At 58.3% G+C, this 27,743-nt stretch overlaps 2 protein-coding genes, 1 non-coding gene and 1 pseudogene across 14 annotated transcripts; 3 read left to right on the top strand and 1 right to left on the bottom strand.

The window, feature by feature from the left end:
- Positions 1-63: 63 nt before the first annotated feature.
- On the top strand, positions 64-22,404 carry LOC141917065 (transcription elongation factor SPT5-like). 11 transcript variants are annotated; one of them, XM_074810148.1, is made up of 11 exons: positions 64-241; positions 994-1,092; positions 3,725-3,853; positions 4,644-4,825; positions 6,768-6,836; positions 7,356-7,441; positions 17,668-17,880; positions 20,630-20,747; positions 21,483-21,665; positions 21,764-21,859; positions 22,073-22,404. In XM_074810148.1, the coding sequence occupies exons 8-11, from the start codon at positions 20,709-20,711 to the stop codon at positions 22,217-22,219; spliced, it is 465 nt and encodes a 154-aa protein (XP_074666249.1). In that variant the 5' UTR covers positions 64-241; positions 994-1,092; positions 3,725-3,853; positions 4,644-4,825; positions 6,768-6,836; positions 7,356-7,441; positions 17,668-17,880; positions 20,630-20,708; the 3' UTR covers positions 22,220-22,404. The 11 variants fall into 11 exon arrangements, 4 of the variants coding, with proteins under 4 accessions (XP_074666249.1, XP_074666251.1, XP_074666250.1 ...); XM_074810150.1 differs by lacking the exons at positions 17,668-17,880; positions 20,630-20,747; positions 21,483-21,665; positions 21,764-21,859; positions 22,073-22,404 and adding exons at positions 12,598-12,708; positions 14,974-15,592 and having other exon boundaries at positions 76-241; XR_012621242.1 differs by lacking the exons at positions 17,668-17,880; positions 20,630-20,747; positions 21,764-21,859; positions 22,073-22,404 and adding an exon at positions 16,551-16,743 and having other exon boundaries at positions 77-241; positions 7,314-7,441; positions 21,483-21,529.
- Positions 1,193-1,277, top strand: LOC141917102 (small nucleolar RNA SNORD45). The gene has a single exon (XR_012621254.1). It is a non-coding gene; the product is annotated as a small nucleolar RNA SNORD45 (small nucleolar RNA).
- Positions 22,405-22,741: 337 nt separating the features above from the next.
- LOC141917055 (5'-3' exonuclease PLD3-like) lies at positions 22,742-24,737 on the top strand. Of its 2 annotated transcripts, none has more exons than XM_074810119.1 (4): positions 22,742-23,901; positions 23,970-24,039; positions 24,218-24,317; positions 24,418-24,737. In XM_074810119.1, the coding sequence occupies exons 1-4, from the start codon at positions 23,600-23,602 to the stop codon at positions 24,636-24,638; spliced, it is 693 nt and encodes a 230-aa protein (XP_074666220.1). In that variant the 5' UTR covers positions 22,742-23,599; the 3' UTR covers positions 24,639-24,737. The 2 variants fall into 2 exon arrangements, with proteins under 2 accessions (XP_074666220.1, XP_074666219.1); XM_074810118.1 differs by having other exon boundaries at positions 23,970-24,135.
- Positions 24,738-25,104: 367 nt separating this feature from the next.
- Positions 25,105-27,095, bottom strand: LOC141916980 (homeodomain-interacting protein kinase 4 pseudogene; annotated as a pseudogene).
- Positions 27,096-27,743: the final 648 nt, after the last annotated feature.

Below are 27,743 nucleotides of genomic sequence, written 5' to 3'. Positions count from 1 at the left end.
CACCGCTGGAACGCGCCCGCGCGGGTCAGGCGCTGGGACGGGCCCCTCTAGCGGGGTCCTCGCCGGAGCTGCCCCGGCCCCGGCCCGCGCCGGGACGCTCTTCCCCTTGCGGCGGGAAGGGCCCGGCCGGAGCCGCCGGCGCCTGGGCCCGGGGGGGGCTTCGGGCCCGGCCGCTCGTCCCAGCGGGGCGGGGACACGGCAGCGGGGCTGAGCGGGCGATCGGGTGCTGCGGGAAGAACCGGTGGGTGCTCGGAGGGGAATTGGTGCCTCTGCTCGGGCGCTGAGCTCGGTGCGCGCGGCCTCGGCAGGGGCGGGGGGAGGAAACGCGGCGGGAACGGTCTGAGGGGCAGAAACTAAATTAGAACCTCGCGGGGGAAAAACCGCCCGGGGCAGAGCTGTTCGGGTTCATCTGCTGAAGAAGGTGTCAGTTTGGGAACGCTGTGCTGCTGATGCTCCTCCGCTGGTGATGTTGTCTGCGTCCATCGTGAATTCTGCAGCGGGCTTCTTCAAAGGCTTCTTAGCTGCGGGTTTTCCTGGGATTTTGTAGCCCATCGCTGTGGGGTGTTCCGAATGCTTCTGGTGTACGATGAGGTGAAAGATGCGTCTGGCCAGAGGGAGAGGAAAGGTTCGGCTTCTCTGGCTGTTGATAGGCACAGAAATAGAGATTGCTGCGTATTGAAATATATTGAAATAGCGGTGGAACAATGACATGAAACACACGGTTATGGAATAGCTTTGGCGTACGTGTGGTGTGTTTGCGCTTTAGTACCATACAAAAGAGGTCTTGTGGTAGTCTGTTCTTATGTTGTGCTCCTCAAATCTGCTTTTTTCCCCTCTGTTTGACTTGAGAATTCTGTTCAGCGGGTCTTTCTTCGGTGTGCGCTTTTCCCCAGGGCAAAAGGACTCCGTCTCAGTGTTACTTGTTGCCCTGAGGTCGCTCCGCCGTAGCTGAAATGTCTCACCATCTCTTCTGTCTCCTGTTTTCTCTCTCAGGGCCCCGTGGTGAAGAACAGTCCCCAGAGGGCTCTGGTGCTCGCAGACAGCGGCTTGATGGCTTGTGCCGTGTCCCTCTGGTGCCGTCTCCAGGAGCGGGTGAGTGGCGTCACACTGCAATAAGGCAGCGTCCTGCTTTGGGAAGAAAGTGTGCTGGGTTGGAACCCCTTGGGCAGGCCAGGAGGAGGCTGCCTTCCCGGGTCAGGGCTGAGCGCTGGCCTGTCTTACCTGATCTGGAGTTGATGTCTGTCCCAGCTTTAGCTCTAGAATTACTCTGAGACCCGGGGAGCTCCGGTTCCCTTAGGCTGTGTCCTTGGAGCTTTTCCCCGCTGTGGCATCCCGTTGGTGTCCCAAACTCTCACCCGGTGTGAGGAGAAGGGGCACAGTTTGAGTTTTCTCCCGTTTGGGCGCTGGGGAGGCAGAGTTCTGGGCTGAACGCTGGTGTTAGAGGAGATGCTTTCCTGTTCCCTGCCTGCAGCTCTGGATACCCCAGGGGAACAGCGTTAGCAAGTGCTGGTGGAGAGACGTGGGGGTGACCGTGCCCAGCCTGCCTGGGTGAGCCTGTTCCGAGTGCCCCCACCCTGTTCAGTCCCACCTGCACCTCCAGAAGGCTGGAAGGGTTGTGGTCACGTCTGCCTTGGGTCGCAGTTAACAGGCACGGGTTCAGATTGGCTTTTTAAGGCGGAAAAGCAACGATGATCTATTTTCTGCTGGGGCTGTATGTTCCATGTAGCATTTGTGCCAGACTTAAATTTTAGCTGGCGACTGTAATACAGATTCCAGCGAACTCTGGGGCTGGGAAATGAAAGTTGTTGGCGTTTTTCAGGGTTGCCCCTAGAATATTCATCTGATTCTTCATAGATGTTGTTTATAATAACTGCTGAATTCCTCTTCTCCCAGATGGCACGTGTTAGGAGTAAAACCCTCAAGGCAGCTGGGGCTCAGGAGCAGCACTGTTGTGTTCCTGTGACCTTGTGTCACGGGGCTTCAGTGGCTCAAGTCAGGGCTGGCTCAGAAGTCTCGGTGTTCCCTACTCAGAGCTTTCTTTTTCCCTCCCTGTGCAGTTTGTGTCTAATCCCTTTGCCTGTGTTGTTTTCCTGAAGTTACTGCAATTTGCTTTTCGCTCCTGGTGTTCCAACTGGATCATCAGTAAAAACCTTGCCCTTTGGAAGTCGGCGTTGCTGGCAGCTTTGCCTGCAAGCGCTCTTCCTCGGCAGCTGCTCGAGCGCTGCCTGCGCGTGGGCAAACGGCAGCAGCGCCCAGGCTGCGAGTTTGCAAGTCCAGGGCGCCGTTACCCCATCACGGAATTCCCCCGGCATCAAATCTCTGCTGTTGGACCCAGTGCAAGTAACGTAAAACTGACTCAGCCCGCCTGTGGTGTTGGGGGGAGAGGTGGGAGTTGGGAAGCAGGGAAGAGTTCCCCTGGAGTTTTTCTTCACCTTCGTCTGGCGACCCCTTCGTGGTTTTTGACAGCAGTAGCTGAACTGCAGGGAGCCGAGTTTTCCGTTAAGTATCTTGCCCAATAGTATTTGCAATCAGTTAAGCGCAGTCTTCTATAAATCCAAGATTTTGATTTTTCTTGAAGAAATAAATGTTAAAACCTTTGCCCCTCCGTTGTTTTTACCGTGGTGTTTTTTCCCCAGATTCTTCTCGGATGTCTCCGTGTTGCTGACGGAAATGAAACTGCTGACTCTCTCTAGAGAGGGAATTGGCAGAAAGAGGGTGGGTGTCTTGCTGGAGAGAAATGGGGTAATTTTTCGACCTTGAACTGTAGTGCCTGGGTTGGCGTGGGTGAGTCTGTGAGGGCAGGGTTCCTTAGACGGGCTCTTTGAACGTGTGTTGGTTTCCCATTTAGGAAACAGGAGGTTTGGTGAAGGACGAAGTTGTGTTTCGTTGCTTTCGGACAGATTCTAAACTTCAGGGCTCTTGTTGCCTGGGAAAGAAATAATTCTGCCCGTAGAAAGGAAACCTTTGGGCCCTGGGCCTGCCAGCGCTGGGATAGGCTGGTTACAGCAGTGCCGGAGGGCTGGTTTGTGCTGGCGACCGAAGGGCAGTGAGCTGTGGCCTTCGCCCGTGCAGGCTGGGACAGGCATCTTGCTGGGTGGGACGGAGGAAAAAGAGCTTTTTGTGCTCGTCGAGCACTGTTGCTCCTGATTTTCTCCTGGCAGTGAAGAACTTGTGCGGGACCGAAGGCAGCGCTGTGAAGCTGCAGCACAAACCCTCAGTCACTCTGCGCCCGCAGCGTCCGTGGAGCTGAGTTTGGACTCAGAGCTGCTGCTGCTGCGTGTCCCTGGCGGTGTCGTTCCCGTGGAGCTTTTCTTGGGAGAAAAAGTCCCCAGCGCTTGGGAGAGGCCCCAGCCCGGCCGCTCTCCAGCAGGGCCCTGCAGATCCAGCGCCGCAGTAGCCGGCGGTGTGCAGGGGGCACTGGCTGGGCTGGTGTGGGGGTCTATCGCAGGGTGCCCCAGCTGAGGAGGAGCCGTTTGCTTTCCTGTGCTGTGAACACACAGATCCCTTGGTTTGTCACCTGCGCTTGGTGATTCTTGAGGAAACTCTCCGTGGGCTGGAAATGGAAGCGGGACAGGGGGAAATCTTGAGTTCATTGTTGTTGTTCTTCACTGTTCCACCTGGGTCTTATAGCACTTTCTTTCCTGTTTTTCAGTGGTGGCTTGGATGTGGTGGTGGTGGTGTTGTTCGTGATGTTGATTTTGTTCCCCACCCCTCTCCCTTCCAGGAGAAACCCCTCCAGGCTGTCCCTCTGTGCCGCAGGCCGTGGCACCGCGCAAGGATGCGATGAGCAACCAGGGCCCCGTTCCTTTTGGAGAACCGCGTGGCCTTACAGCTGCGTTTGGGACGAGGAGAGGTGAGGAGGGAAGGGTCGACTTCTTTCAGGCCAGCTGTGCTTTTCTGAGGAGTCCCAGCCCTCGCTCCGCGTGCAGAGTTGGGGCTCGGGTGCGCGTTCGCCAGCCCCTTCTCTCTTGCCCTGCGCTCCCCCGTGACGTCCCCGCGGGAGCTGCTCTGTGAGTTCCCCTGGTCCGGGGTCGGTGTTGGCACATGTCACCTGAGCGTAAAGCTGGAGAGGGGCGGTTTAGGTCCAGACTTACCCTGGAGAGCTGGGGAGCGAACCCTGTGTTGCTCCTTTCCCTGCCAGGAGGCTGCAGCTGTATTTCCGCGGGGCTGCCTTGGTAGGATGCAGGGCACAGCCCTGCCCTGTGCTGACTCGGCCCGGGAGCCACTGCGAGCGGCAGCATCGGGTTTAGGGGCGCAGGTTGCCCGACGTAGCCCCCAGCAACTGGATTCCAGTTCCAGGAGGTGAAAAATGTCAGTAACTGCTGATGTCTGAGTGTCCCCAAGGAACTGGAGGCACTCCTCCGGCTTACGGTGCTGGTTGCTGCGCTGAAAACAGGCTGCCAGTCAGGTGGGTGGCATTTGGTAGCCACTTAACATGGAAGGTGCTGTTCAGGGAGATCCTATCCGCGGGTTTAATGGCATCTAAAAAGACGTGCTCATGTTTATGTGACAGTAGCATATTGAAAAAATAAAATGTCATGAGTTTGCCGTTTTGATAAGGAGATGGACAAGGATCTTTACAAGCTTGGTCTAACGTGTAGCTAATCCTACTTGTGCTGTCTTCCTCCACCTTCTCTGAACAGGGCTGAGAGCACTTCTGGAAGTTTCCCTCTTTTTCCTGCCGTCACTTCTGTGAGGCAGTGGAAATTCTCACCTTCCCCAGCTTCCCCCAGCACTCGCCACACCGCAGAGGAAGATGAAGGTCGCAGTGCTCGGCGTGGCCCTGCTCTTCCCCATCCTGCTGTGCGCCGTGGGAGATGCTCAGGTGAGTCCCCAGTGCCACAGGGAGGGGCTCAGGGCTGGGGATGGGTCTTGGCTGCAGGACATCAGCTCCTGCAGAACGGAATCGTAGTGGGGAGCACGAAGCCCCTTGCCTTGGCCTCTCCCTTTCCCAAGCAAGGGGCTCCTGCAGGCTCCCCTGCTCCCCCAGCCCTGGGCAGTGCAGTTTTCTCCCCTCCACAATTGTGTCTCTTCCCCCACTTCCCCCACAATTAATGTTCTTCTGCCTGGAGCCCGAGTTCCTCACTGAATGGTCAGACCTGTGTCCTCCCTGGAAGGGCCCCAACCAGTTTCTTGCCTCAGTGCTCCCCTCCATCCCTTTTGTGTATCTCCGGGCCATCCTTTTGGTCCCCTCACACATCTCATCCCCGGGATCTCCTCCATGTCCCATCTAGGGTACCCAAATTCCCTCCCTTTGATCCCTCCAAAGCCTTTCATTTTGTCTTTCCCCTCAGTCCTTTGCCTTTCATCCTGTCCACAGTGGTGGTGTCCCCAGATCCCCTTCCTTGAACCCCCACTCCCAATCCCTCTCCCAATCCCCTCATTTTTGGCCTCTGCAGTCCTCTTCCTTCTGTCCCCACCAACCACCGCATTTGAAGTCCCCGTGTTCCCTCCACTTGGATCTCTTTACCCCCCGCTTCCATCTGACGCAGTCCTGGCCCTTCAACATCCCCAGCCCAGGCCCTTGGGGTCCACTAATTCACCCCAGTGCCCCGTCTTTGGCTGCCCCCATCCGCACCCCGTCCTGTTTGGAGGCCCTGAATTCCCCAGGCTCTCCTTGTCCCCATCCCCGCCCCTGGTCCCTGCATGGACAGCTCTCCCAGGTGACACTTGGAGGAATGGGGCTGGGGGGTGCGGAAGGGATGTTCCTGCTCAGAGCAGGGGGAAGCCACAGGCCTGCAGGGACTGCAGACACCTGTGCCCCAGCCCCAGCCCCAGCAGGGTCCAATCCAGAGCACCTTTTGCTCTTCTTCCCCAGGCATTATTAGAAGCAAGTGGAGGTGCTTGCCTGGGGGTCGGTAGTGGGGTGGACTTGGAGGGCACCCAGTGTGGGGGACTGGAGGGCACACTGGTCCTCCCATCCCTTGCTGGGACTGGGGACATCCCAGTGACCAGTGAGGTCTCGTGGTCTCACTGCAGGGGGGAATCAGTGTCGGGCGAGTGAAGAGGGCTGGGCTGGGTACCACGGGTTCTGCTGGCCCCAGACCCTCCCCTCCCATGGCCACGACACTCCAGGGCATCCCAGTGTGACCCATTACACCCCAGTGTTTTCCCAGGGAGGCCCCCTTCCCCGGGGTCCCCATTGCTGACGCGGGGGTCCCGGACACAACTTATACGACCAATGTGATCAAGTTGATGCCACTTTATTAAAGGATACACAGCAATTTATACACTATCACAAGCTTCACGCGCCGCTATCTTATTGCTAATAGGCTAAAGCTACTTGTTCACACACCCTTTTGCCCTCTACGATTGGTCCCGGTGTGGTGTCCACACACTGCTCTCCCACTAAGTAGGCATCCTGTTTTCAACAGTCCAACTTCTTTATCTTTTGGCCAGGAATGTAGTTTCTAAATCTATCTCGGCCTTGCTTATGTCCTTGAACACAGCTGCAGCTTGTTGTTACAGTGAGGCCCCTCGGTCTGGATCGCTCACAACATGTTCGTTGTTCTCCAGCGATTCCACACCCCATTGCATTCCCATCCATCCCATTACACCCCAGTACTCCCCAGGATGCCCCAGTACACAGCCACGCACCCAGGTGGGCCCCTTCCCCAGGACCCCCACTCCTTTCTGCGCAGCACCCCGCTGACTCACATATGCCATTTGTCCCAGAAGCCCCTTCCCCAAGGACCCCACTGCTGTCTCCTGCCCCCCAGTAGCTCCCAGTGCACTCGGGTGTGTCCCTAACCCTCCCTTTCTCCCAGCCCCTGATGGGTGACGAGCTGGTGGATGCTGCAGACCAGAAACGCCTGATTGCCCCTGTTGATGTCCAGGTGAGCAGCATCGGGGTGTCTCTACCCCCATAAAGGGTCCCGGGGGATCCCTGAGCCCTCAGGGGTGGGCAGACCTTGGGTGTGGGAGAGGGATGCAGAGGGGACTGTCCCTGCCCCGTGTCCCCCATCAGGGTGAGCTGGACAGAGCTGTCCCCGTGCCTTCCCACGTGCTCCGTGGTGCTCTGCAGCCCCGGAGGGTCACCGTGCAGGCCAGGCAGGGGCTCTGGTGCCATCCAGACCCTGGGATCACTGTGAGGGCTGGGCAGGGCTCTGGGAGATGTAGGGGCATCCCGGGGCAACAACACCCTGGGCCAGGGGCTCTGGGTGCCTCATGGGACTCAGGAGAGCCAAGTCCTACCTTGAAGGCTCCAATTCCCTTCTCCTTCCCCAGGTCTCTGCAGAGAGAGACGGTGGGGACAAGTCCCGTCCCGTGTCCCAGCAGACACTGGGGGTGACATTTTGAGCTCTGTCTTTCAGGACTGGAGCTGGTGGTGACACCCTTGTTCTGTTCCCCTGCAGCGGCACGAGGAGATGATCAGCCCTGGCTGATCCCCGGGAGCCCTGGGCTGTTTCCCTCTAACGATCAATAAGCCCCTTCAGCAAAGGTACGCTCTGCGGCCGGGTGCGTGTGCGTGTCCTCGTCCCCTCTCCTCTGCGGGCGCTCGGGTCCTCTCTGGCTGCCCCTCAGCGATGAGCAGAGTGGCTGAGGGAGGCCAGGGGGGGTCTGTAGAGGAGATCCCCGTCCCACCCGCCGTGTGCCCCAGGCAAGGGCAGATTAGAGCAAACTGGGGTGTTCTGGTGAGGGGCAGCCAGTGCCAGCCCTCGGGGCACCCCGTGTTCTGGAGGCACAGCAGGAAACAGCTTCTTGTTGGGCTCCGGTTGGCTTTCTGGGCTGCAAGGGCACATTGTTGACTTATGTTCAACTTCTCATCCCCCAGTACCCCTGCATCATCCACAGCTGATAGCAGGGGTTGCCTTGACCCAGGTGCAGGACCTTGCCCTTGGCCTTGTTGAACCTCACGAGGTTCACATGGGCACGATTCTCCAGCTTGTCCAGGTCCCTCTGGATGGCATCCCGTCCCTCGGGAGTGTCAACCACACCACTCAGCTGGGTGTCATCTGCAAACGTGCTGAGGGTGCACTCGGTCCCACTGTCCGTGTCATTGAGGAGGATATTGAGCAGTACTGGTCCCAGTACGGACCCCAAATAGCCCATCAAATCCAGATGTCTGCAATTTTGAGGGAAGGATGTTGTGGGGGACCATGTCAAAGGCCTTACAGAAGCCCAGCTAGATGACATCCGTAGCTCTTCCCTTGTCCATGACGTAGTCACCCCATCCTAGAAGGCCACGAGGATGGTCAGGCAGGACTTGCCCTTGGTGAAGCCACGCTGACTGTCTCGAATCACCTCCCTGTCCTCCATGTGCCTCCGCACAGCTTCGAGGAGGATCTGTTCCGTGATCCTCCCAGGCACAGAGGTGAGGCTGACGGGTCGGTAGTTCCCAGGGTCCTCCTTTCTGCCCTTTTTAAAGATGGGTGCAGTGGTTCCCTTTTTCCAGGCAGCGGGGACTTCCCCTGACTGCCGTGACTTTTCAAATATCCCGGAGAGTGGCTTGGAAACAACATCAGCCAGTCCCCTCAGGACTCTGGGATGGAGCTCGTCAGGTCCCACAGACTTATGTATGTTTAGTTCCCCAGGTGGTCCTGAACCTGATCTTCTCCCACAGCGGGAGGGACTTTGCTCCCCCAGTCCCTGCCTTGCGGTGCATCCACTCGAGAGGTGTGGGAAGAGAGGTTGCAGTGAAGTCTGAGACAGAAAAGTTGTTGAGTACCTCAGCCTTCTCCTTGTCCACTGTTACTAGTTTGTCGGTCTTGCTCATCAGGGGGATGCACTTGCTCTGACCTTCCTTTTCAGGCTGACGTACCTGTAGAAGCTCTTCTTATTCTTTGCATCCCTTCCCAAGTTCCTCTCAAGCCACCTCTCGGTTTTCCTGACCCCATCCCTACTACATGAGTAGTTGCTCTACTCATCCCAGGGTACCTGTCCCTGCTGCCACTGCCTGTGCATTTCCTTCTTGCCCTTCTTTGACCAGCAGGTCTCCACTCAGCCATGCGTGTTTCTTGCCTTCCTTTCCTGATTCTTACACCTTGGGATCGATAGAGGTTATTCTTCCCCTCGTAGGACTGGTCAGTTCTCCTTGTAAAACTTGAGAAGTTTCTGTTGGCCAAATCCCAGAGATTCTCAAAGGCCTCCTGGACTGAAGCTCCATTCTGTGAGCTGTTAATGTTTGTGTGCAGGTGCCTCACCCTGGTTGTGGTGAGCCATCAACACCAGATCACAGGGTAAGAAACTGCAGGACACCACAGCTAATAAAAGGAGTTGCTGGTTTTGGACTGAGCAAGGCAGGAATCAACACGAGAACCCTCTTAGAAACACTCTAGGAGGGCACGAAGCAAGCAAAGCCAGGGGCAGTGGGGAAAGAGCAGAGTTGGGCTGTTTGTAGGGAGTGTATGAGGGTGATCAAAATGCAGAACTTGGGAGGGAAAAGAAGGAAAAAGAAAACCAAAGGTTAAGCTCAGATAGGATGAAACCTGCATCAGAGGTTCCCTGCCGAGCAGCCCTGCGTCAGTGACTTCAAGGGGACAAAAAAGTCCGTATTGATCGCTCCAAACTTATGCCTGCTGGCTTCCATGGGCATGGGGAACGTGAGTGCTCTCCCCGTCATCCTCAAGGGAAGAGCTGTGGTGGAAGGAAATGCACCGTCACCCATCCTGGAAGGGGCCCCCGGAGGTCTGCAGGCCGAGCACAACCACTGTCAGTGGAGAAAGGAGAAACGAGGTTTGGGCTGTTTGTATGCTGGGCTGTGGCAGTGGCAAACAGCCCTAGATAGACACACGTCCGGTAGTGATCTCTCCAGGAGCTGAGCTTAGACTCTCCAGCTGTCCAGGAGCTGGCCCTGGGATCCCCCCATCCCTCCAGTACTCCCAACCTCCCTGCCACACACACACCCCAAGGTCTCTCTCCAGCACAGTCACAGAACCACTGAGGCTGGAAGGCAGCCAGCTTCCACCTTCCCTGGGCTGCCTCTTCATGCTTGAGTTTTGTCAGGAGCTTCTTCCTCATCCACACCAGCCTCCTGCTGTGTTGCTTCACTTCCTGCATGTCTGGGTGTGCTGTTCTGGAGCTGGCAGAGGAGATCCTTGACCATCCAACAGCTCTCCCCTCTTCCTTCAGTGTTGTATCCCATGGGATTCTTCCGGGCAGGTTCCTCAGCAGGCCAGAGCCTGCTCTCCTGAAGTCCCGCTCTTTGCCTTGTTCCTTTCTCTCGGGAGCCTCAACTCTACTTTCTCACCCCTGATTGTTACATCCCTGACCAGCTCCTCCTTGTTCCTAAGTCTGATTTCCTGCAGGACACCTCCCCTTGCTGCCTCCTCAGTCACCCTTGTCAGGAGGATGTTGTCACTGAACTCCAGAAACCTCCTGGATGACTTTCACTTTGCTGTGTTGCCCCTTCAGCAAATATGGGGCTAGTTTATGTCCGCCATGAGGCCCAGGGCTTCTTCCAGTTGAATGAAGAAGGTCCATCTACTTCCTCCATCGGGGGGTCTGTACCAGACATCCGCCCACCACAGTGTTGCCCGTGACCCTTCAGCTCTCAGCTGGTTCATCCTCCATCCCCAGGCAGAGCTCCACACGTTCCTGCTGCTCTCCCCCATGAAGGGCAACTTCCCCTCCAGGCCCAGCCTCATGGCCTTAGCAGTACCAGCCCCTCAAGAGCCAGAGTTTCTCTAGCAGGGGGTATTTGTAGTACCCTTCAACTGCTCACGTTGTTCTCTTCTGAGAGACCCCCCAATCAAGATGAGCCAGCTACACATAAACATTAAAAGCTGACCAAATGGATCTTCAGTCCAAGGAGACCTTGAGAAAACCTGGGGTTCAGCAAATGGAAGTCACTTGAAATTTTGCAAGGAAGAGTGGTCGGTCCTGCACAGGCAGGGGGCAAATAGCCCCGTACATCTGGGGCCTGCCCGGCTGAGCAGCGACTCTGAGGAGAAGGGCCTGGGCACTACGAGGGATGCCCTACGAGCCAGGAGAGGATGGACACGGGGAACAAGGGCAGCTGCCTACGGGGCTGCATTTGGAGGAGCGGGGGCCACCCCGACACCCTGAGTTCCCATCCCCCTCCCCTCAGCACTGGTGTGGCCCCACACACACGGGTGCGTCCCAGGGTGTGGCTCCCCAGTTTGGAGAAGTAGGGGGGACCTGGAGAGTGTTGAGTGAAGCTCTGCCAAGGTGGGGTTCGGGACCTAGTGCCCATGGCCTGTGTGGGGGGGCCGAGGGACCTGGAGTTCTTTGGGCAGTGGTGTGAAGGCTCCAGGCACTATAGGGGTAGCCTGAGAGTGGCTGAGGGGGGATTTCAGAGCTGGTGGAGCTTTTCTTGGTGGTAAGATACAGCATGAGAAAGAACTAATGCCACTACGTGCAGCTGGGGAGGCCCAGGTTGGACGCAAACCCTGTCACTCGAAGGGCAGTGCTGTGGTGTAACAAGTCACCCAGAGGGAGACTGGAGCAGCCCCAGGCTTTGTGTTTGCAGGAGCAGCCAGGGAGGATGGAGAGATCTCAGTAAAGGAAGGGAGATGCTGCGGTGAGAGCAAGGCGTGGTAGCCGGGTGGATGTCTACAGCCTGTGGAGAAAGAGGTGCAGGTGTGGGACACGGTGGGACAGCCTGTGGTGGAGACGACAGAGGGATGAAGAACCCCCAGGGCTGGGTTTTGGGGCCACTCCTGTTTAACATCTTTATCGATGGTCTGGACGAGGGGATCGAGTGCCCCCTCAGTCAGTTTGCAGATGACACCCAGTTGGGTGGGAGTGTTGATCTCTCGAGGGTAGGGAGGCTCTGCAGAGAGACCTGGCCAGGCTGGAGCGATGGGCTGAGCCCAACGGGAGGAGTTTCACTAAGGCCAAATGCCGGGTGCTTCCCCTGGGCCACAACAACCCCCAGCAGGGCTACAGGCTGGGGGAGGAGTGGCTGGAGAGCTGCCAGTCAGAGAGGGACCTGGGGGGGTGATTGATGGATAACGAGCCAGCGCTGTGCCCAGGTGGCCAAGAAGGCCAATGGCATCATCCTGGCTTGTATCAGCCATAGCATGGCCAGCAGGGACAGGGAAGGGATCTCACCCCTGTGCACTGGTGAAGCTGCCCCTCGATGAGTGGGTTCAGTTTTGGGGGTCCTCACCCCAAAAAGGCCATTGAGGTGCTGGAATGTGGCCAGAAAAGAACGAAACTAGTGAAGGATCCAGAGAACAAGTCTTAGGAGGAGCAGCTGAGGGAACTGGGGGGGTTTAGTGTGGAGAAGAGGAGGCTGAGGGGAGACCTCCTGGCCCTCTGCAACTCCCTGAAAGGAGGGTGCAGAGAGGGGGGAGGAGTCTCTTGAGCCAAGGACCCAGCGCCAGGACAAGAGGGAATGGCCTCAAGCTGCGCCAGGGCAGGGTCAGACTGGCTCTTAGGAAGGATTTCTTTGCAGAAGGGGTTGTTGGGCGTTGGAATGGGCTGCCCAGGGCAGGGGGGGAGTCCCCATCCCTGGAGGGGTTGAAGAGTCGGGTTGACCCAGCGCTGAGGGATCTGGTGGAGTTGGGAACGGTCAGGGTGAGGTCAGTGGTTGGACTGGATGATCTTCAAGGTCTTTTCCAACCTGGACGATTCTGTGATTCTGTGACTCAGTGAAGGCTAAGTTGTCATAACTCTAGAAATGGTAACTAGGTGAGACGTCACGAGAGGAAGAGGAGGCATCTTCAGTCTTCACCCTGAAGACCCCCCCCAAGACCACCAGAAGCCCCTGCGCAGGCGCAACAGAGAGAGACTTGGAGTGGGGTTTGTGTTAATGATTTCTCAAAACTAACTGTAAGATCTCTCGCTATTCTCGGAATTATAATGAATATGTAGATGCTTTACACTATAGAAAGGAACCGCTTCTCGCTCCAAGGTGTGCACGCTTGGGGAGGAGCGATCCCCCGTGCACCCAGCGCTGCAGTAAAGAATGCCTGCTTTCTAACACTCTGATTCTGAGTCTTAGAGAGTTCTTCCTCGACCGGCTTTTTAGTATCACCCCAACGGAGCGGACGACAAGTCTCCAAGTCCAAACATTTATGAACTACCCACAATGTACTAACTGAACACACGGTAGTTGGCTAGGTACATAGCGAGTTGTGGCAAGCAATACAATATGCCTTGCATGTCTTAATGGGAAAGGGAAAAGAGGGAGACAGAGGGAATGGGGAAATACAGATCACCCGTCCGGGTTCCTGCGCTGATCCCGCCGGCGAGGGCTCCAGGAGGCACAGGAGGCAGCCGTCTTCTTCGCTTCCCTGCACTCTCCAGGGCCCCCCCTTCCTTCCCCCCCTTGATTTATACCCACTTTCCTTGGGTCCGTCCCCCAGGTCGACCCACACACCTACGTATCCCATGTATGGGAGGGGTGAGGTGTTTCATGGGATGATGTAATTAGCATGATCATGTTAGCCCTCGTTAGCATATTGAGGGATGTGAGCTTTAATATGCATTTCGTGGATAATGAAGCAAAGGTCATTCACGGGACAGATGGCCCTTGAAATTTGGCCGGGTGCCCCAGAGCAGAGCCGTCCTGTCTCCACAGGGCTCCCCCCTCCAGCTGCATCTTGTGTTGTTGGAGCAGCCTTATCAGCTTCAGCCTCCACACCATCCACCCCGTCACTCAGAGTTTTGTCTTGCGAGTGTCTGAGGCATTTCTTTGATCAGCCTCAACTTTTGCTTTCTCAGGCTGTTTTTCTTAGTTCCTCGCAGGCCTGGTTTCTCGTCTCTCACAACCTGTCACCTCTGCCTGGAGTTTTCTGCTGTAACAGCCCCTGGGGAGGCTTTGTCAGGAACGGTCCTCACTGGGACCCATTAACACTCCAAGGAACTTTGGAGTTTGCATCTGACTTGGACTTCTTGAGAGGCTCTTCAACTTCCTATCGCTGCCTGGGGTTCATGGACTCGGCCCCAAACCCACCCGAGGGGTCCTTAAAATGCCTTGGGTTGGTCCTCTGCTGCGGAGCTGGGCCGGGCTCCTGGGCCAGAGGGAGCTGAGGGCAAGTGGTCAGCGCTGCAGAGAGCCAGCTCTGCCCAGGAGCAGCTCCTCTGCCAAGCCCAGCAGGGCTGGGGGCACTGCCTGCAGGCACCGAGGGCAGAGGAGCGGGGCAGAGAGAGGGGAAAGGCAGACAGGAGCGGGAGGGTGAGGAGAGCTCGAAGGAGGAGAAATCTTCACAGTACTTAACCCAGTAAGTGTCCTCTTGTTTTGCTGGGCGGGCAGTGGGAGATGGGGATATATTTCTCCTTTCTGGAACAGACACTAAGACCCCAGGTCTCGTTAGCACTTGTCTGAGCCTCTCCTGAGCCCCTGCACACACAGAGATGCCCCTGGGCAGGGCCCTGCTGCCGGGAGGGGTCTGCAGGGCCAAGCTGAGCACACAGCGGGTGGGATGGGGGCTGTGAGCACTGACAGGGAGCAGACCTGGGGACAGAGAAGCAGCTCCTGGCTGTGACAGCTCCAGGCAGCAGAGACGTGGGCAGAGAGTAAGAGGGAGCTGCTGCTGGAAACACCTCGGGAGGAGGAGTTCAGGCACCTCCCTGCCATCCCCTGCAGTGCAGACACCTACTCCAGAGGAACCCCCTGGTCTCCTCTCCCACCCAGCAGAGCCCGACCCTCTGTCCCTGTCCTGCCTCCTCACAGCAGCCCTGTGGCATTTCTCCATATTTCCCCTTCGGCCTCTGCTCCCCGTGCTGGTATCACCGGACTTTCTGGGATGGGGTGGGGTTCAGCCGTGAGCAATCCCTGTGGGCACTGCCATGCAGATGTTTCCATGGGAGTAAAATGTCCATGTGCCCTCGCACTCTGCAGGCTCAGGGTGATACAAATGAGCCAGTTCACTCTTCAGGACACCCCGTCCTTAGGACACTCGACTCTTTCCCAGTGGGGTCCTGCTGGGCTGCATCCTGTCCTGCAGAAGGGCACAGCTCTCCCAGGGCACCTCTGTGTTCTCCAGCAGCTTCATGAGAAACCGAATAGACAGAAATGAGAAATCTGTCCTAACTTAGTGATGTCTTTTCCTCTGTGAACAGGCCCCCATGCCGAGAGTGAACAAATGTCCAACGGCAGCTCCATCGCTGAGTTCCTCCTCCTGACACTCACGGTCAGACGGGAGCTGCAGCTCTGGCACTTCTGGCTCTTCCTGGGCATCCCCCTGGCTGCCCTCCTGGGCAACGGCCTCATCATCACCGCCATCGCCTGCGACCACCGCCTGCACACCCCCATGTACTTCTTCCTCCTCAACCTCTCCCTCCTCCACCTGGGCTCCAGCTCCACCCCTCTCCCCAAAGCCATGGCCAATTCCCTCTGGGACAACAGGGGCATCTCCTGCTCAGGATGTGCTGCCCAGGCCTTTCTCTTTCTCTTCTTAGTCACAGCAGAGTTTTGTCTCCTCACCATCATGTGCTACGACCGCTGCGTTGCCATCTGCAAACCCCTGCAGTAGGGGACCCTCCTGGGCAGCAGAGCTTGTGTCCACATGGCAGCAGCTGCCTGGGGCACTGGGTTGCTCAATTCTCTTCTGCACACTGCCAACACATTTTCATTATCATTCTACCAAGGCAAAACCCTGTGAAATCCCCCAGATCCTCAAGCTCTCCCGCTCACGCTCCTACCTCAGGGAAGTTGGGCTTATCATGGTTACTGCCTGTTTATTTCTTGGATGGTTTGTTTTCGTTGTGGTGTCCTATGTGCAGATCTTCAGGGCCGTGCTGAGGATCCCCTCTGGGAGAGGCTGGGAGGAGCCAGCAGGCAAAGGGACACAGGACTGGAGAGGGGTTCGGGACACACTTGGGAAGAACTCACGGGGTGGATCTGGCACAGGCCCCCTGTGAGCCATGGTCCTGCCCAGAGCCGTCCCTGGCTGCTGAGCACTCGGGAATGGTGGGAGAGGGCTCAGCAGCAGGGATCCCCGTCCAGCAGGTTCTGCTCCCCCCCCCAGCAGCACGGCCAGGGCAGAGTCACCCCACGGCCCTGGGGCACCCCAGCCCTCTGGCTCTGCAGGGCAGCACCACCAGAGCAGGGCCCTGCGGGGAGCACGGGTGGGCCCCAGGAATGGCCGGCCAGCCCAGCCCCTGCCCGCTCGCCTGGGGAAAGGCTCTCTGGAGAGCAGGGGTGGCTCTGGAGAAGAGCGAGGGAGCGTTTCTGTGCCTGCAGGGAGGAACCCGTGACTAAGAGAAATCCTAGAATCCTATCCTGGAATGGTTTGGGTTGGAAGGGACTTTCCCGTGTCTGAAGTCAGCTCTTCAGAAGCCTCTCTGGACAGACAGACTTCCCATGGGTCTCACAGTGTCGGGGAAGGCAGCTGGTCTGCGACAACCTGATTGAGGAGGAGTTTGACCTTGACAACATTCCGGTGTACCCTTGAGAAAGGGAAGCTTTGCTTCAGTAAAATAACTTTCAGAGATGCAGACTATGCAGCAGGATGAAGGAAGTAACCAGGGGGAAAACTGATAAAGGTTATCCAATGAGAATGTTGGGAACAACTTTTTGACCAATTCTATTGTGACACGCTGCCCCTGAAATATATAAAAATGCCTGCTTTCAGTAATAAAAAAACGAGTCGCTTATTCACCCGTGTGTGTGTGTGTCGCTTTGTCCGTCTGTACAGCGACATCTGGTGGCCCCGACGCGCGACGACGACGTGCAACGAGGCCGAGACGGCGACTTGGCAAGGACGTGATTCGGGATCCGCGACTTCGCCAAAGCGGGCTGCAGGACGGCGTGAGCGGAGACGGAGCCCGGCGGAGCTGAGAGCAGTGGGAACCTGCGTGGTCCGGACCTGAACTTGGACACCTGATAAGGTGAGCCACCGGGAACGGGACTGTAGCCATGGGACAGCATTTAACGAAAGGAGAGGAAACACCACTGTCCCCATGGAAAGCATTGCTTCAACGGAAGGGTGGGGAGACTAGTGAATACGGGCTCAGGCGAATGCTCGTTTGGAGCAAAACGCACGGATTTGAAGCAACAGCTGCCACGGCGTTTAGTGTATCAGCGTGGCAGGCAGCAGGGCAAAACTTATGGGGTGCAATATCTTGTATTCTTGCCATTGGCAAGAGATAATGCTAACGAGGACTGCCAAAAAATGATTGAAGCCATGCCTGGAGACCCCTCTGTGCCTGATACGGTCGCTGCCTGCTCTGAAGTTGGCACTGTGGAGCATCAAGTGGCTGCACTACTACGGCCATGAAGGCTAAATCCGCTCCCAAGTGCTTTGGATGTGGGCCGGGGGGACGTGTTAAAGCAGATTGCCCTGCCAGACAAGAAAATCCAAGAAACTCTGCCAGCAATTCCGCAGGAGTAACCTGCAGCCGCTGGGGAAAAATAGGGCGCTTTGCCAAACAATGTTGGTGCAGATTTCCTGCCAGCGGACAGCCTCTCCAGGGGAACGGGAAGGCGAGCGCGAGGGGGCACGCGACGGTAAAAAATCCCTCCTGCACGTCAGGGGCTCGGCACCTCTCTGTGAGCGGCTCCCGGCCGGAGCTGTCGGGGCAGCAGGATGGGGTGTCTGCACTGCCGACACAGCCACCATTTCACCGACAGACATCGTCAAAGTACCGCTGGGTGCTGAAGGACCTACAGGGCGAGGGCTGAGTGCTTGATTGACTGGGAGCTCTGGCAGCACCTCGAGTGGACTAATTGTGCACGTGGGAATTACCGATGATTATACTGGGCACGTTTGTGCTGGGATTTCTACTCCCTGCCCGCCCGTAACCATTCCCCAGGAACTCGAATTGCTCAGCTCGTACCATTTTTGAGCTGTGACCCCAAACCGAACGTCGGGAGCGACATGACGGAGGATTTGGCTGCACGGGACCCCGCAGGTCTGGTCACAGACTGTCTCATCCCGGAGAGCGCGGACGGGCTGTGTCCTATCCAGCAGAGGGCACTCGCCGACAGCAGTAAAACTGACGGGACTTCTGGACACAGGAGCCGAGGTAACTCTTGTATCTCAGTGCTCGTGGCCACCCACCTGGCCAGTTGTAAATACGGGAATGGGAGTGGTAGGACGGGGAGGGTCAACACAAGCAGGGGCAGCAGCTGCGCCTCTTCTGGTTCCCGAGCCTGAGGGCCAAGCCCTGTGTGACGACAGCCCCCCTGAACCTACGGGGAGGGACCGTTTGTCACAACGGGGAGCGAAGGTTACTACGGATTTCTGACAGGGGCCACTGTGCTGCAGGGTGTAAAACAACCCACCCTTGCGCTGACCTGGTTAAGAAATAACCCCGTGGGGGTGGATCAGTGGCCCCTGCCAATTGAGGAATTAAAGGCCCTGCAGGAGTTGGTGATGAACAGCTAGCTGCTGGACATAGTGAGCCTTCTCCCAGCCCATGGAGTACTCCAGTGTCTGTAATTAGAAAGAAATCAGGAAAATGGCGATTTTTGCATGACCTACGGCAAATAAATGCTGTTATGGCCACAGTGGGGGCCCTACAACCGGGCCTACCCTCACCTGCCATGATTCCTATGGCTTGGGAAATCATTGTGATGGATTTAAGGGACTGCTTCTTTACTATCCCATTGGCATCCCAAGATAAAGAAAGATTTGCGTTCTCTGTGCCTTCTTGAAATCATGCAGAGCCTTCGAAAAGGTACCATTGGGAAGGTTTGCCACAAGGCATGAAAAATTCGCCAACAATTTGTCAATGGTTTGTAGCCCAGGCTTTGTCACCTGTGAGAGAAAAGTTCCCTCCTGGCTATTGCTGCCATTACATGGATGACATCCTGTTAGCAGCAACAGCAAGGAGCAGTTGAACAGCACGGAGCACTTAGCCAGAGTCCTTGCAACAATACGGATTGGTTATTGCCCCTGAAAAGGTGCAAAAGGCAGAACCGTGGAGATATCTGGGAATGACAGTGACAAGCAAGCAGGTTATGCCCCAACCTGTGAAACTCGACCTTGAAATTAAAACTCTCCATGATGTACAGAAACTGATGGGATCCTTAAATTGGATAAGGGCCTGTCCTGGACTTACCAGTTCTCAATTACAGCCGTTATTGGAGCTACTAAAACATTCTAATGATCCAGCAGAACCCAGAATACTAAACAAGGAAGCCTTAAGTGTCATTCCTATGGAGGAACAATCTACACACGGGAGATTTGTCTCTCGAATAGATCTGTCTCAGGTAGTACAATTCTCTGTACTAACTGACAAAACTGTCCCATTCGGGGCTCCAGTACAACGGAACCCTGAATGGGATGACCCATTGCATAGTCTAGAGTGGATGTTTCTGTCCTTCCGCCCACGAAAAACTGCTCCCGGACTGTCTGAGCTTATTGCTGACATAATCATAAAAGCCAGAAAGCGATGTTTAGAACTCACGGGGCGTGATCCGGCTACGGTTGTTTTACCTGTGCACAGTTGGTATTTCGAATGGTGCCTGGCAAATAATCACGAGCTGCAGGCAGCCATGGCAGGTTTTCAGGGACAGATCTCATATCACCTGCCAGCACAGCCCTGCTGAAATTTGCTCGGGAAGTACCATTTGGTCAGAAACGTTTAAGCCACCCAGAAGCAGTGAAAGGCCTCGCTGTTTTTACAGATGGCTCAGGAAAAGCAGGTAAAGCCGATCTATCGCAGTGCAACAGCCTGGTGTGCCTCTACCCCTCCGAAGGTCTCTCAGTCAGTTGGTGTTCCCGTTGCTCTACCCCCTGCAATATTCTTGATACGTGGGGACAGAGCGTGGGGAGGACGGCCCTCAAAACTTAATGGTGGCCCACGTAGCCTTGGTCGTCTTACTGTGCTAACACCTGGTGTTACAGTGAGACACAAAGAATTGCGACAGGAAAGGAATATGCATCGATGTGCTGAGAACTGTGATGGCAGAGTAACATTGTGGAATCCTGGTCAAATTATCGCATCCTCCCTTTTTGCACCAGGAGTCGCTGCTGCGGCTGCACTAAAGAAATGGACTGGCTGGGGTGTTGGCTGAGGAACAGGACAGGGCTGCACCACTGGCCCTCAGGGGGTCACTAACTGGTGCAGATACGTCAGACACGCGGCTTTGCAGAACTGAGCTGCCGTAGATTCCTTGCTTTTAGCACAAGGACGTGGGGGCGAAGATTTTGAAGGAATGTGTTGTATGAATTTATCGGATCGTTCTGAGTCGATCCATAAAAGCACACAGCAGCTAAAAGAAGGAGTGAAACATTTACAGGTGGATGATAATCTAGATTGGTTACCAAAACGTTCAAAAGCTGGGGACTGTCCGGATGGTTAATATCTGTGGTCAGGACTTTGGGACTAATTATCTTGACAGTTGTGGTTGCGGTACTGATGTTGCCTTGCTTTGGCACTTTCTTGCAAAGGGCCCTGCAAAAAACTGCTCATGCAATATTTTTACACAAATACAAAAAGGGGGAATTGTTGGGGAAGGCAGCGGGTCTGCCGACAACCTGACTGAAGAGGAGTTTGACCTTGGCAACATTCCAGTGTACCCTTGAGAAAGGGAAGCTTTGCTTCAAGAAAGTAACTTCAGGGAGCTGCAGACTTGCACAGCACGAAGTAACCAGGGAGAAAACTGATACAGGTTATCCAATGAGAACGTTGGAAGCAACTTTTTTACCAATTATATTGTGACGCTCCGGCCCCTGAGATATATAAAAATGCATGCTTTTAGTAATAAAAAAACTAGGCGCTTATTCACCCGTGTGACTGCGTGCATCAGTTGGTACTGACAGTCCAGCTCCACCCGCGGCTGCCCGCTGGTGACGGCCGGCTCTGCTTTGGGCACGCTGAGCTCAGGGACCAGCTCTACGGCACCCATGGGGTCGGCGATGAGCACGGGGAGGTCACGGACGCTGGTAAATCCCCCTCGCGCGCCGGCGTCCCCCTCCTCATCCTCTCCTGCTGCGCTCACCGGGCCGGGGGCTGCTGGCAGCTCCTTGGAGGGCGTCAGGATCGGGATGCTCTGGGTGAGGGTGCGGGAGATGGGACCTGGCACCCACCACACTCATGCGTCCACCTGTAGGTGTCCCCAAGCATCCGGCATCCCCAGCGCCGCATCCACAGGGCCCCCCCGAGCATCCCCCATCCCTGTCCTGCATCCACAGGTCCCCCCCGAGCATCCCCCATCCCTGTCCTGCATCCACAGGTCCCCCCCGAGCATCCCCCTTCCCTGTCCTGCATCCACAGGGCCCCCCTGAGCATCCCCCATCCCTGTCCTGCATCCACAGGGCCCCCCCGAGCATCCCCCATCCCTGTCCTGCATCCAAAGCCCCCCCGAGCATCCCCCATCCCTGTCCTGCATCCACAGGCCCCCCCCGAGCATCCCCCATCCCTGTCCTGCATCCACAGGGCCCCCCTGAGCATCCCCCATCCCTGTCCTGCATCCACAGGCCCCCCCCCAAGCATCCCCCTCAAACTCCCCTTGTAGCCCCCCTAAAATCCCTACAACTCCCCAAAGACACCTTGTAGCCGCCTACAGCCCCCTAAACTCCCTACAACCCCCCAAACCCTCTCATAGCCCCGCTATGACCCCCAAACCCCCCCTTGTAGCCCCCCAACACCCCCCAACACCGCCTTCTCTCTCTCCCCAGGCCAGCACCAGCCGCAGGACCCCTGGGGCCCCCTCCCCAGGGGGGGACAACCCCCACACCCCCGGTTCAGGGATCGTGCAGAGCTCCAGCGACTGGGTGACCACCGACATCCAGGTGAAGGTCCGTGACACCTACCGTGACAGTCGGGTGGTGGGACAGACCGGCGTCATCCGCAGCGTCATGGTGAGACCCCCCCACCCCGGGAGGTGGTTTTGGGGCAGGGAGGGGGTAACACACATGGTGATGCTGATTTCCCCCTCCCCCTTTTTTTGTTTTTGTAGGACGGGATATGCTTCGTCTACCTGAAGGACATCGAGAAGGTGGTGAGCATCTCCAGCGAGTACCTGGAGCCCATCACCCCCACCAGAAGGAACAAGGTAGGGCCCCCCCCAGCCCCATCCTTTATCCTGGGCCCCCCAACACTCCCCCCACCACCGCATGCTCTTTTGGGGACCTTCTAGATCCCCTCAGGTGCTACCCCAGCCCCCCTGGGACCTCCCCACAACCCCTCTGGGACCCTCCCAGCACCCCTGGGACCCCCCACCAGCCCCCTCAAGGCCCACTCTTCCCCCATTTGCCCCCCACCTCAGGTCAAGGTGATCCTGGGGGAGGACCGTGAAGCTACCGGGTACCTGATCGACATCGACGAGGAGGAGGAGGAGGGGTTCGTCTTCATGGATTCAGGGGAGCTCAAGAGCCTCAACCTCCGCTCCCTCGGCAAACTGGTGGAGGCTTGAGGGGGGCCCCCCCGTGCCCCCCACCCTGCTGCTGCCCCCTGTTTTCTTTGTGTCCCCCTATTTTCTTTCTACACACCCGGTTTTTTTCCCCCGGTTTCTTCCTACAGACCCGGTATTTTCCCCCTGTTCAGTGTTGCTGGTTGTAACAAGGTTTAGTTGTCAAATAAACGCCTGTGGGTGCAGCACCCCCTCTTCTGTGCTGCCTTCTGGGGGGGGCCTGTAAAGCTTGGGGGGGGGGGGGTGGGGGTGGTGCTGAACCAGGTGGTGAACCAGGGGTCACGGGGGCTCCACGGGTGTCCCCAGCTGTCCCCGGGCTTCTCTGGGGGTCCCGCGCCTGTCCCTGTCTTTCCTGGGGGAGCCCCAGCCCTCCCCGGGAGCCCCCGGGGGTCTCTGACTGGCGCTGGGTGTTCCCAGAGCTCCCCTGGCTGTCGCTGGCCATCCTCGGCCACCTCTAGGCCTCCATGGCTATTCCCAGGGCCCTCTGGTTGTCCCTGGCCATCCTTGGCCACCCCCAGGACTCCCTGCCCATCTCCAAGTATTTCTGGGGCTCTCTGAGCGTTCCTGACCATCCTGAGACATACCTGGAGGGTCTCTGAAGGTCCCTGGGGCTCTCTGGGTGTCTGTGACCATCCTCAGACATCCCTGGGGGCCCCTAAATGTCCCTGGTGTTCTCTGGGTGTCCCCAACCATCCCCAGAGCTCCCTGCGTGTCCCCGAGTGTCCCCAAATGTCCCCAGAAGCTTCTTGACTGTCCCTGGGGCTCCCTGGATGCCCCTTGCTATCCTCTACCATCCCCAACTGTCCTCAAGCGTCCCTGGGTGTCCCCAAGCCCCTCATCACGGTGTCTGTGCCCCCTCTCCGTGTCCTCTCGCCTCACAGGCGACAGAGGGACCCCTGGGACACACCGCGGGGCTGGAGGAGGATGAGGAGGAAGAGCACAGCCACCTCCAACCGTGGCAGCCGGAACGCCGGCTCCTTGGCTTGAGGGGCGGCCGGCAGCGCCGCGCCAGCGAGGCTCAGCCCCACGGTGACTTTTGGCACTGCCACCTCCGCGGCTGGTAACCGCGGGCCGGTACCTGCCGGCACTTCGGTGGCACCGCCAGCAACCTCCGTTTCCACTGGCGGCTCCTCCATCGCCTGCGTTTTGGTGGCGGCCGCTTCCTTCACCGTTAACCGGGATGGCGTCACGCGTGGCCGTTTGGGCTCCGCCGCGGGCAGCACCGCGGTGGCTGCGGCAGTTGGTGCTGCTTTGGCAGCTCTTCGGCTCTTCACCAGCTTGGGGAGCTTGGGAAGGGCAAACTCCACGGCCACCGCGCTGCCGGCTGCTGCGCTCACCGGGCCGGGGGCCGCTGGCAGCTCCTTGGAGGGCGTCAGGATCGGGATGCTCTGGGTGAGGGTGCGGGAGATGGGACCTGGCACCCACCACACTCATGCGTCCACCCGTAGGGACCCCCAAGCATCCGGCATCCCCAGCGCCGCATCCACAGGGCCCCCCGAGCATCCCCCATCCCTGTCCTGCATCCACAGGCCCCCCAGGCCCCCCCTGCACCCCATTCCTGCACCCACAGTCACCTACCAGCCTGGCCACCTTCCGCTGGGGCCCGGTGCCGGTGCCGCTGAGGCCTTCGTGGACGTCGCGGTGATGAGCTACCTACCCACCACCGAATTCTCCCACCCCCAGAGGTTCGTGTGGTCTTACGCCAACCCTGACTTGCCGGCAGCGGTGAGGCTGAACCGCTTTCCCTGCCCAGATTTTGGCCGGCGATCGATAACCGTCTGCGGAAAGCCATCTTTGAACGCCGGGTCAAGGTCCGGTTGTTGGTGGGTTGTTGGCGGCACAGCCGAGTCACCATGTTCCCCTTCCTCAAATCCCTTGCTGCCATCGCCGATAACCAGACCCACTACAGCGTGGCGGTGGTGAGTATCGCGGCCTGAGCGCGGCGTGCCGGCGGGCGGTGGTTTGGTGGGTGCTGGGTGACGGTCTCCTCGCTCCCCGCAGCGGCTGTTCATGGTGCCGGCCAGCGCGGCACAAGCCCAGATCCCCTCCGCCCGGGTGCACCACAACAAGGACATGGTGACGGAGAAGGCGGCATATATCGGTGAGCACGATGTCCCCGCGTGCGAATCGCCGCCGGCTGCTGTTGGGGGCGGGTTTTGGGGTGTGTGTGTGTGTCCCCCTGACCCCACATCTCCTTGCAGGGACATCCAACTGGTCCGGCGACTACTTCACGCGGACGGCGGGATCGGCGCTGGTGGTGAACCAGACGCTGAGCCCCAGCAGTGCCGGCACCGCCACCGTCCCTGCGGCCGGCACCATCCGGGAGCAGCTGCAGGCGGTTTTTGAGCGGGATTGGAGCTCCCGCTACAGCGCTGACATCAGCGACGCTGAGCAGTGGGAGAGCCTCTGCGGCTCCCGGTAGGCACCGGGCAACGGGCCACCGGGGAACCGCGGGTTCCGGCTGTGCCGAATTCAGCCTCCCCGCTCCCGTTTGGGGAAAAAAACAAGTTTTTGTGGCGTTTGCGGTGCTGTTATTGAGGCAAGGGGTCCTCTGCGCCACGGCGATGGAGAGCGCCGGGCCTTTGCTGAATGCCGTGCCGGCACCGGGAGGGAAGCCGGGCGCCCCTCGAGTCTCGGCAGTGCCAAACCCACCCCAGCAAAGAGTCAGATGAAACGCTTGGCTGTCGGCAAACCATTTATTGGGGGATCGCTGCAAAAACCGGTGCCGACAGCATCTGGCACAGCACATCCTGGTGCGTCCCTGGCTCCGTTCTTCTCTACCGGCGTGGAGCCGGGTCTTGCTGGTCAGGGTGGCTGAAGGTGAGGAAGAGGAAGGTCTTTGGGGAGCTCTTCTCTGCCAGGGGGTGTGCCAGGGTTGCCACGGTGGCTCAGCAGTGATGTGAGTGTTCCTGGCTCTGTGCCGGGAGGAGTGTGCCAGGTAGAGTGGGGGAGTCCCAGTCTGTCCCCTGGAGCCCATCCTTGGGGACAGGGATGGCGCTTGGCGGCTTGGGGTCGCACCGCGTCACCGGAGCTTCCTGCGAGGGAGAAGGGTGGGGAGGGGGTGAGCAGCACCCATGGGAGGTGTGCCCACCCCTTGGTGGGGACCTGGGACACACAGGGACTCTGAGCACCCAGGGATTCTGGGCACTCATGACATGGGGCACCAGGGACCCCCCAGCACCCGTGATATGGGGACACCAGGGACCCCCCAGCACCCATGATCTGGGGGCACCAGGGATCCCCCATCACTCATGATCTGGGGGCACCAGGGACCCCCCAGCACCCATGATCTGGGGGCACCAGGGACCCCGAGCATCCAGGGCCCCAAAGCACCTGGGGGACACAAAGCCACCCAGCACCCGGTGTCCCAGAGCACCCACGCCCAGGAGCCCCCTGTCCCTGCACAAGGCCCCCCCCATGGCTGTACCTTGGCGTGGGACAAGGTGTTCGCTCTCCCAGGCAGGTTCTGCTCCACGACGCTCCCAACGACCACGCTGCCATCGTGGCGGCCACGCTGTTCCCGGCTGCCGGGGGCCCCCAGCACGATGGAGTTACCGGCAGCGCGCTTTGTCCCGGGATGCCGCTGATGCTGGTAGCGCCGAGTGCCGTGGCGGGTGGGGATGGGGGCTTGGCAGACGTCCTGCGGGCTCGTGCCGCTGCTGTACCCGCTTGGCTCAGCCAGGCTGAGCCCATCCATCTGGGTGGTGGCCTCCTGGATGCCGCGTTGACTGGCGGGGATGAAGGCACCTTCCTCCGTGCCAGGGAAGAGCTGAACCGCGCTGGCATCCTTACGGGATGCCCTCAAGTCCTTGTGGCAGAGCTGGTAATACTGGGTGGCCTCAAAGCTGGACTTCACCTGCTGCAGGGAGATGAAGGGATGCTCGAGGGCAGCGCTGGGCGTGATCCTCTCCTGCGAGTCCCACGTGAGCATCGTCTTGAGCAGCGCCACCATCCCACGCAGGTCACAGTGCTCGGCCAGGGCTTCCTGGCCAGAATCAGACGCCAGGTGGATGTGCACCGCCGCCAACTGATCCAGCGAGGAGAAGACGTACCTCCTCCTCTCCACCGGCTTCGCCATCTCCTCGCCCGGTGGTTTGAGCTGCCAGGAACCGGTGGGATGTGGCACCCGTTGGAAGAAGGAGCACGTCTTCCAGCCAGCGCAGAGCAACTCACCCCGTGGTAGCCCCAGGGTGGAGCAGATGTAGCGGACCTGGTCGTACTCGTTGATGCCGGGGTAGAGCGGCCAACCCAAGTGAAGCTCAGCCATCACGCAACCCAAAGACCAGACGTCTACCTTCTCGCAGAAGGGCAACCCCAACAAGATCTCTGGTGCCCGGTAGAAGCGGGTTTGGATGTAGGGTTGCTTGATGTGGCAGGCCTCGGTGAGGATGCAGGCTGAGCCAAAGTCGACGAGTTTGACGTGGAAAGGATAGCGTGCGTGGTCCACCAGCGTGATGTTCTCTGGCTTGAGGTCAGCGTGGATGATGGAGAGCTCCTTCAGCTTGAGCAGCGCCGCCAGCAGCTGCACTGTGACGGTACGGATGTGCCGGACGGGCGATGGCAAGAAGTTGTTCTTCTTTTGGAAGTCCCGGAGGTTTTGCTCCAGCAGCTCAAAGACCAGGTAGGTACAGGCACCGTCAGCGAAGGACTCGAGGAAACGGACGATGTGCGACTCCTCTGTGTCCACCCCCCGCAAGGCCTGCAGCAGCTTCAGCTCATTCTTCACCACCCGGCCATGGTAGCATTTCTTCTTCAGGATCTTGATGGCCACCATCTCCCCCGTGCTCCTCCGCCGGCCCTGGGCCACCTCCCCGAAGGTCCCCTTCCCCACCGTGGCCACCAGGTCGTAGCATTCAGCACCCACCACCAGCGTCCCCATGGTGAGTCAGCTCCTCGCCAGGGGCTTGTGAGCCCCCACTCTGCACCCACCAGGGGCTTGTGGCACCCAGACACCTCAATGCTGCTGGTTCTGGCGTTGCCGTGACAACACCTTTTGTTGCGTCATCACTGGCCACTGGTTGAATTCAGGGTCCCCAGGGGAGAGCTCAACGCTGGGCAACCGAATCTTGCCCTCCTTGGGTTGGGTGATGGGGGGCTCTGATGTGCACCCCCCGGGGAGAAACAGACCCTGGGCACCCAGCGCCATCGCCGGGTCTTCTTCGCCGTTGACATGGGGATGGGTGTCCACCACCCGGTTGTCTTCTTTCTCCTTTGGCTTCACCAACACCAACACCGCCTTCTTCATGCCACCCATCCTCATCCTCCCCTCCCCTTCCAACCTGCTCCTGGCAAAACCTGTGCCGAATTTTGGCAATTTGACCCTAGAGCGGTGTCCTGGTGCTGTATCCTTCCCGGTGGTCTCCTCCATCCCATCCATCCCCGACGGCACCAACTTCAACGCCGACACCTTCAACGCCGACACGCTGCTGGGTTTTGGTATCTTCCAGCTGACGGGATCCTCTGGTTGTTTTACTGGCACGGTGAAACCCACGGTGGGGACGGTGAACCAGGGGGTCAATGGTTGCGC

The sequence above is a fragment of the Strix aluco genome, chromosome 33 (genome assembly GCF_031877795.1).
Source record: "Strix aluco isolate bStrAlu1 chromosome 33, bStrAlu1.hap1, whole genome shotgun sequence".
Classification (NCBI taxonomy): domain Eukaryota; kingdom Metazoa; phylum Chordata; class Aves; order Strigiformes; family Strigidae; genus Strix; species Strix aluco.
The sequence above is the reverse complement of the archived record's forward strand: the minus strand, read 5'-3'. Positions and strand labels throughout refer to the sequence as shown.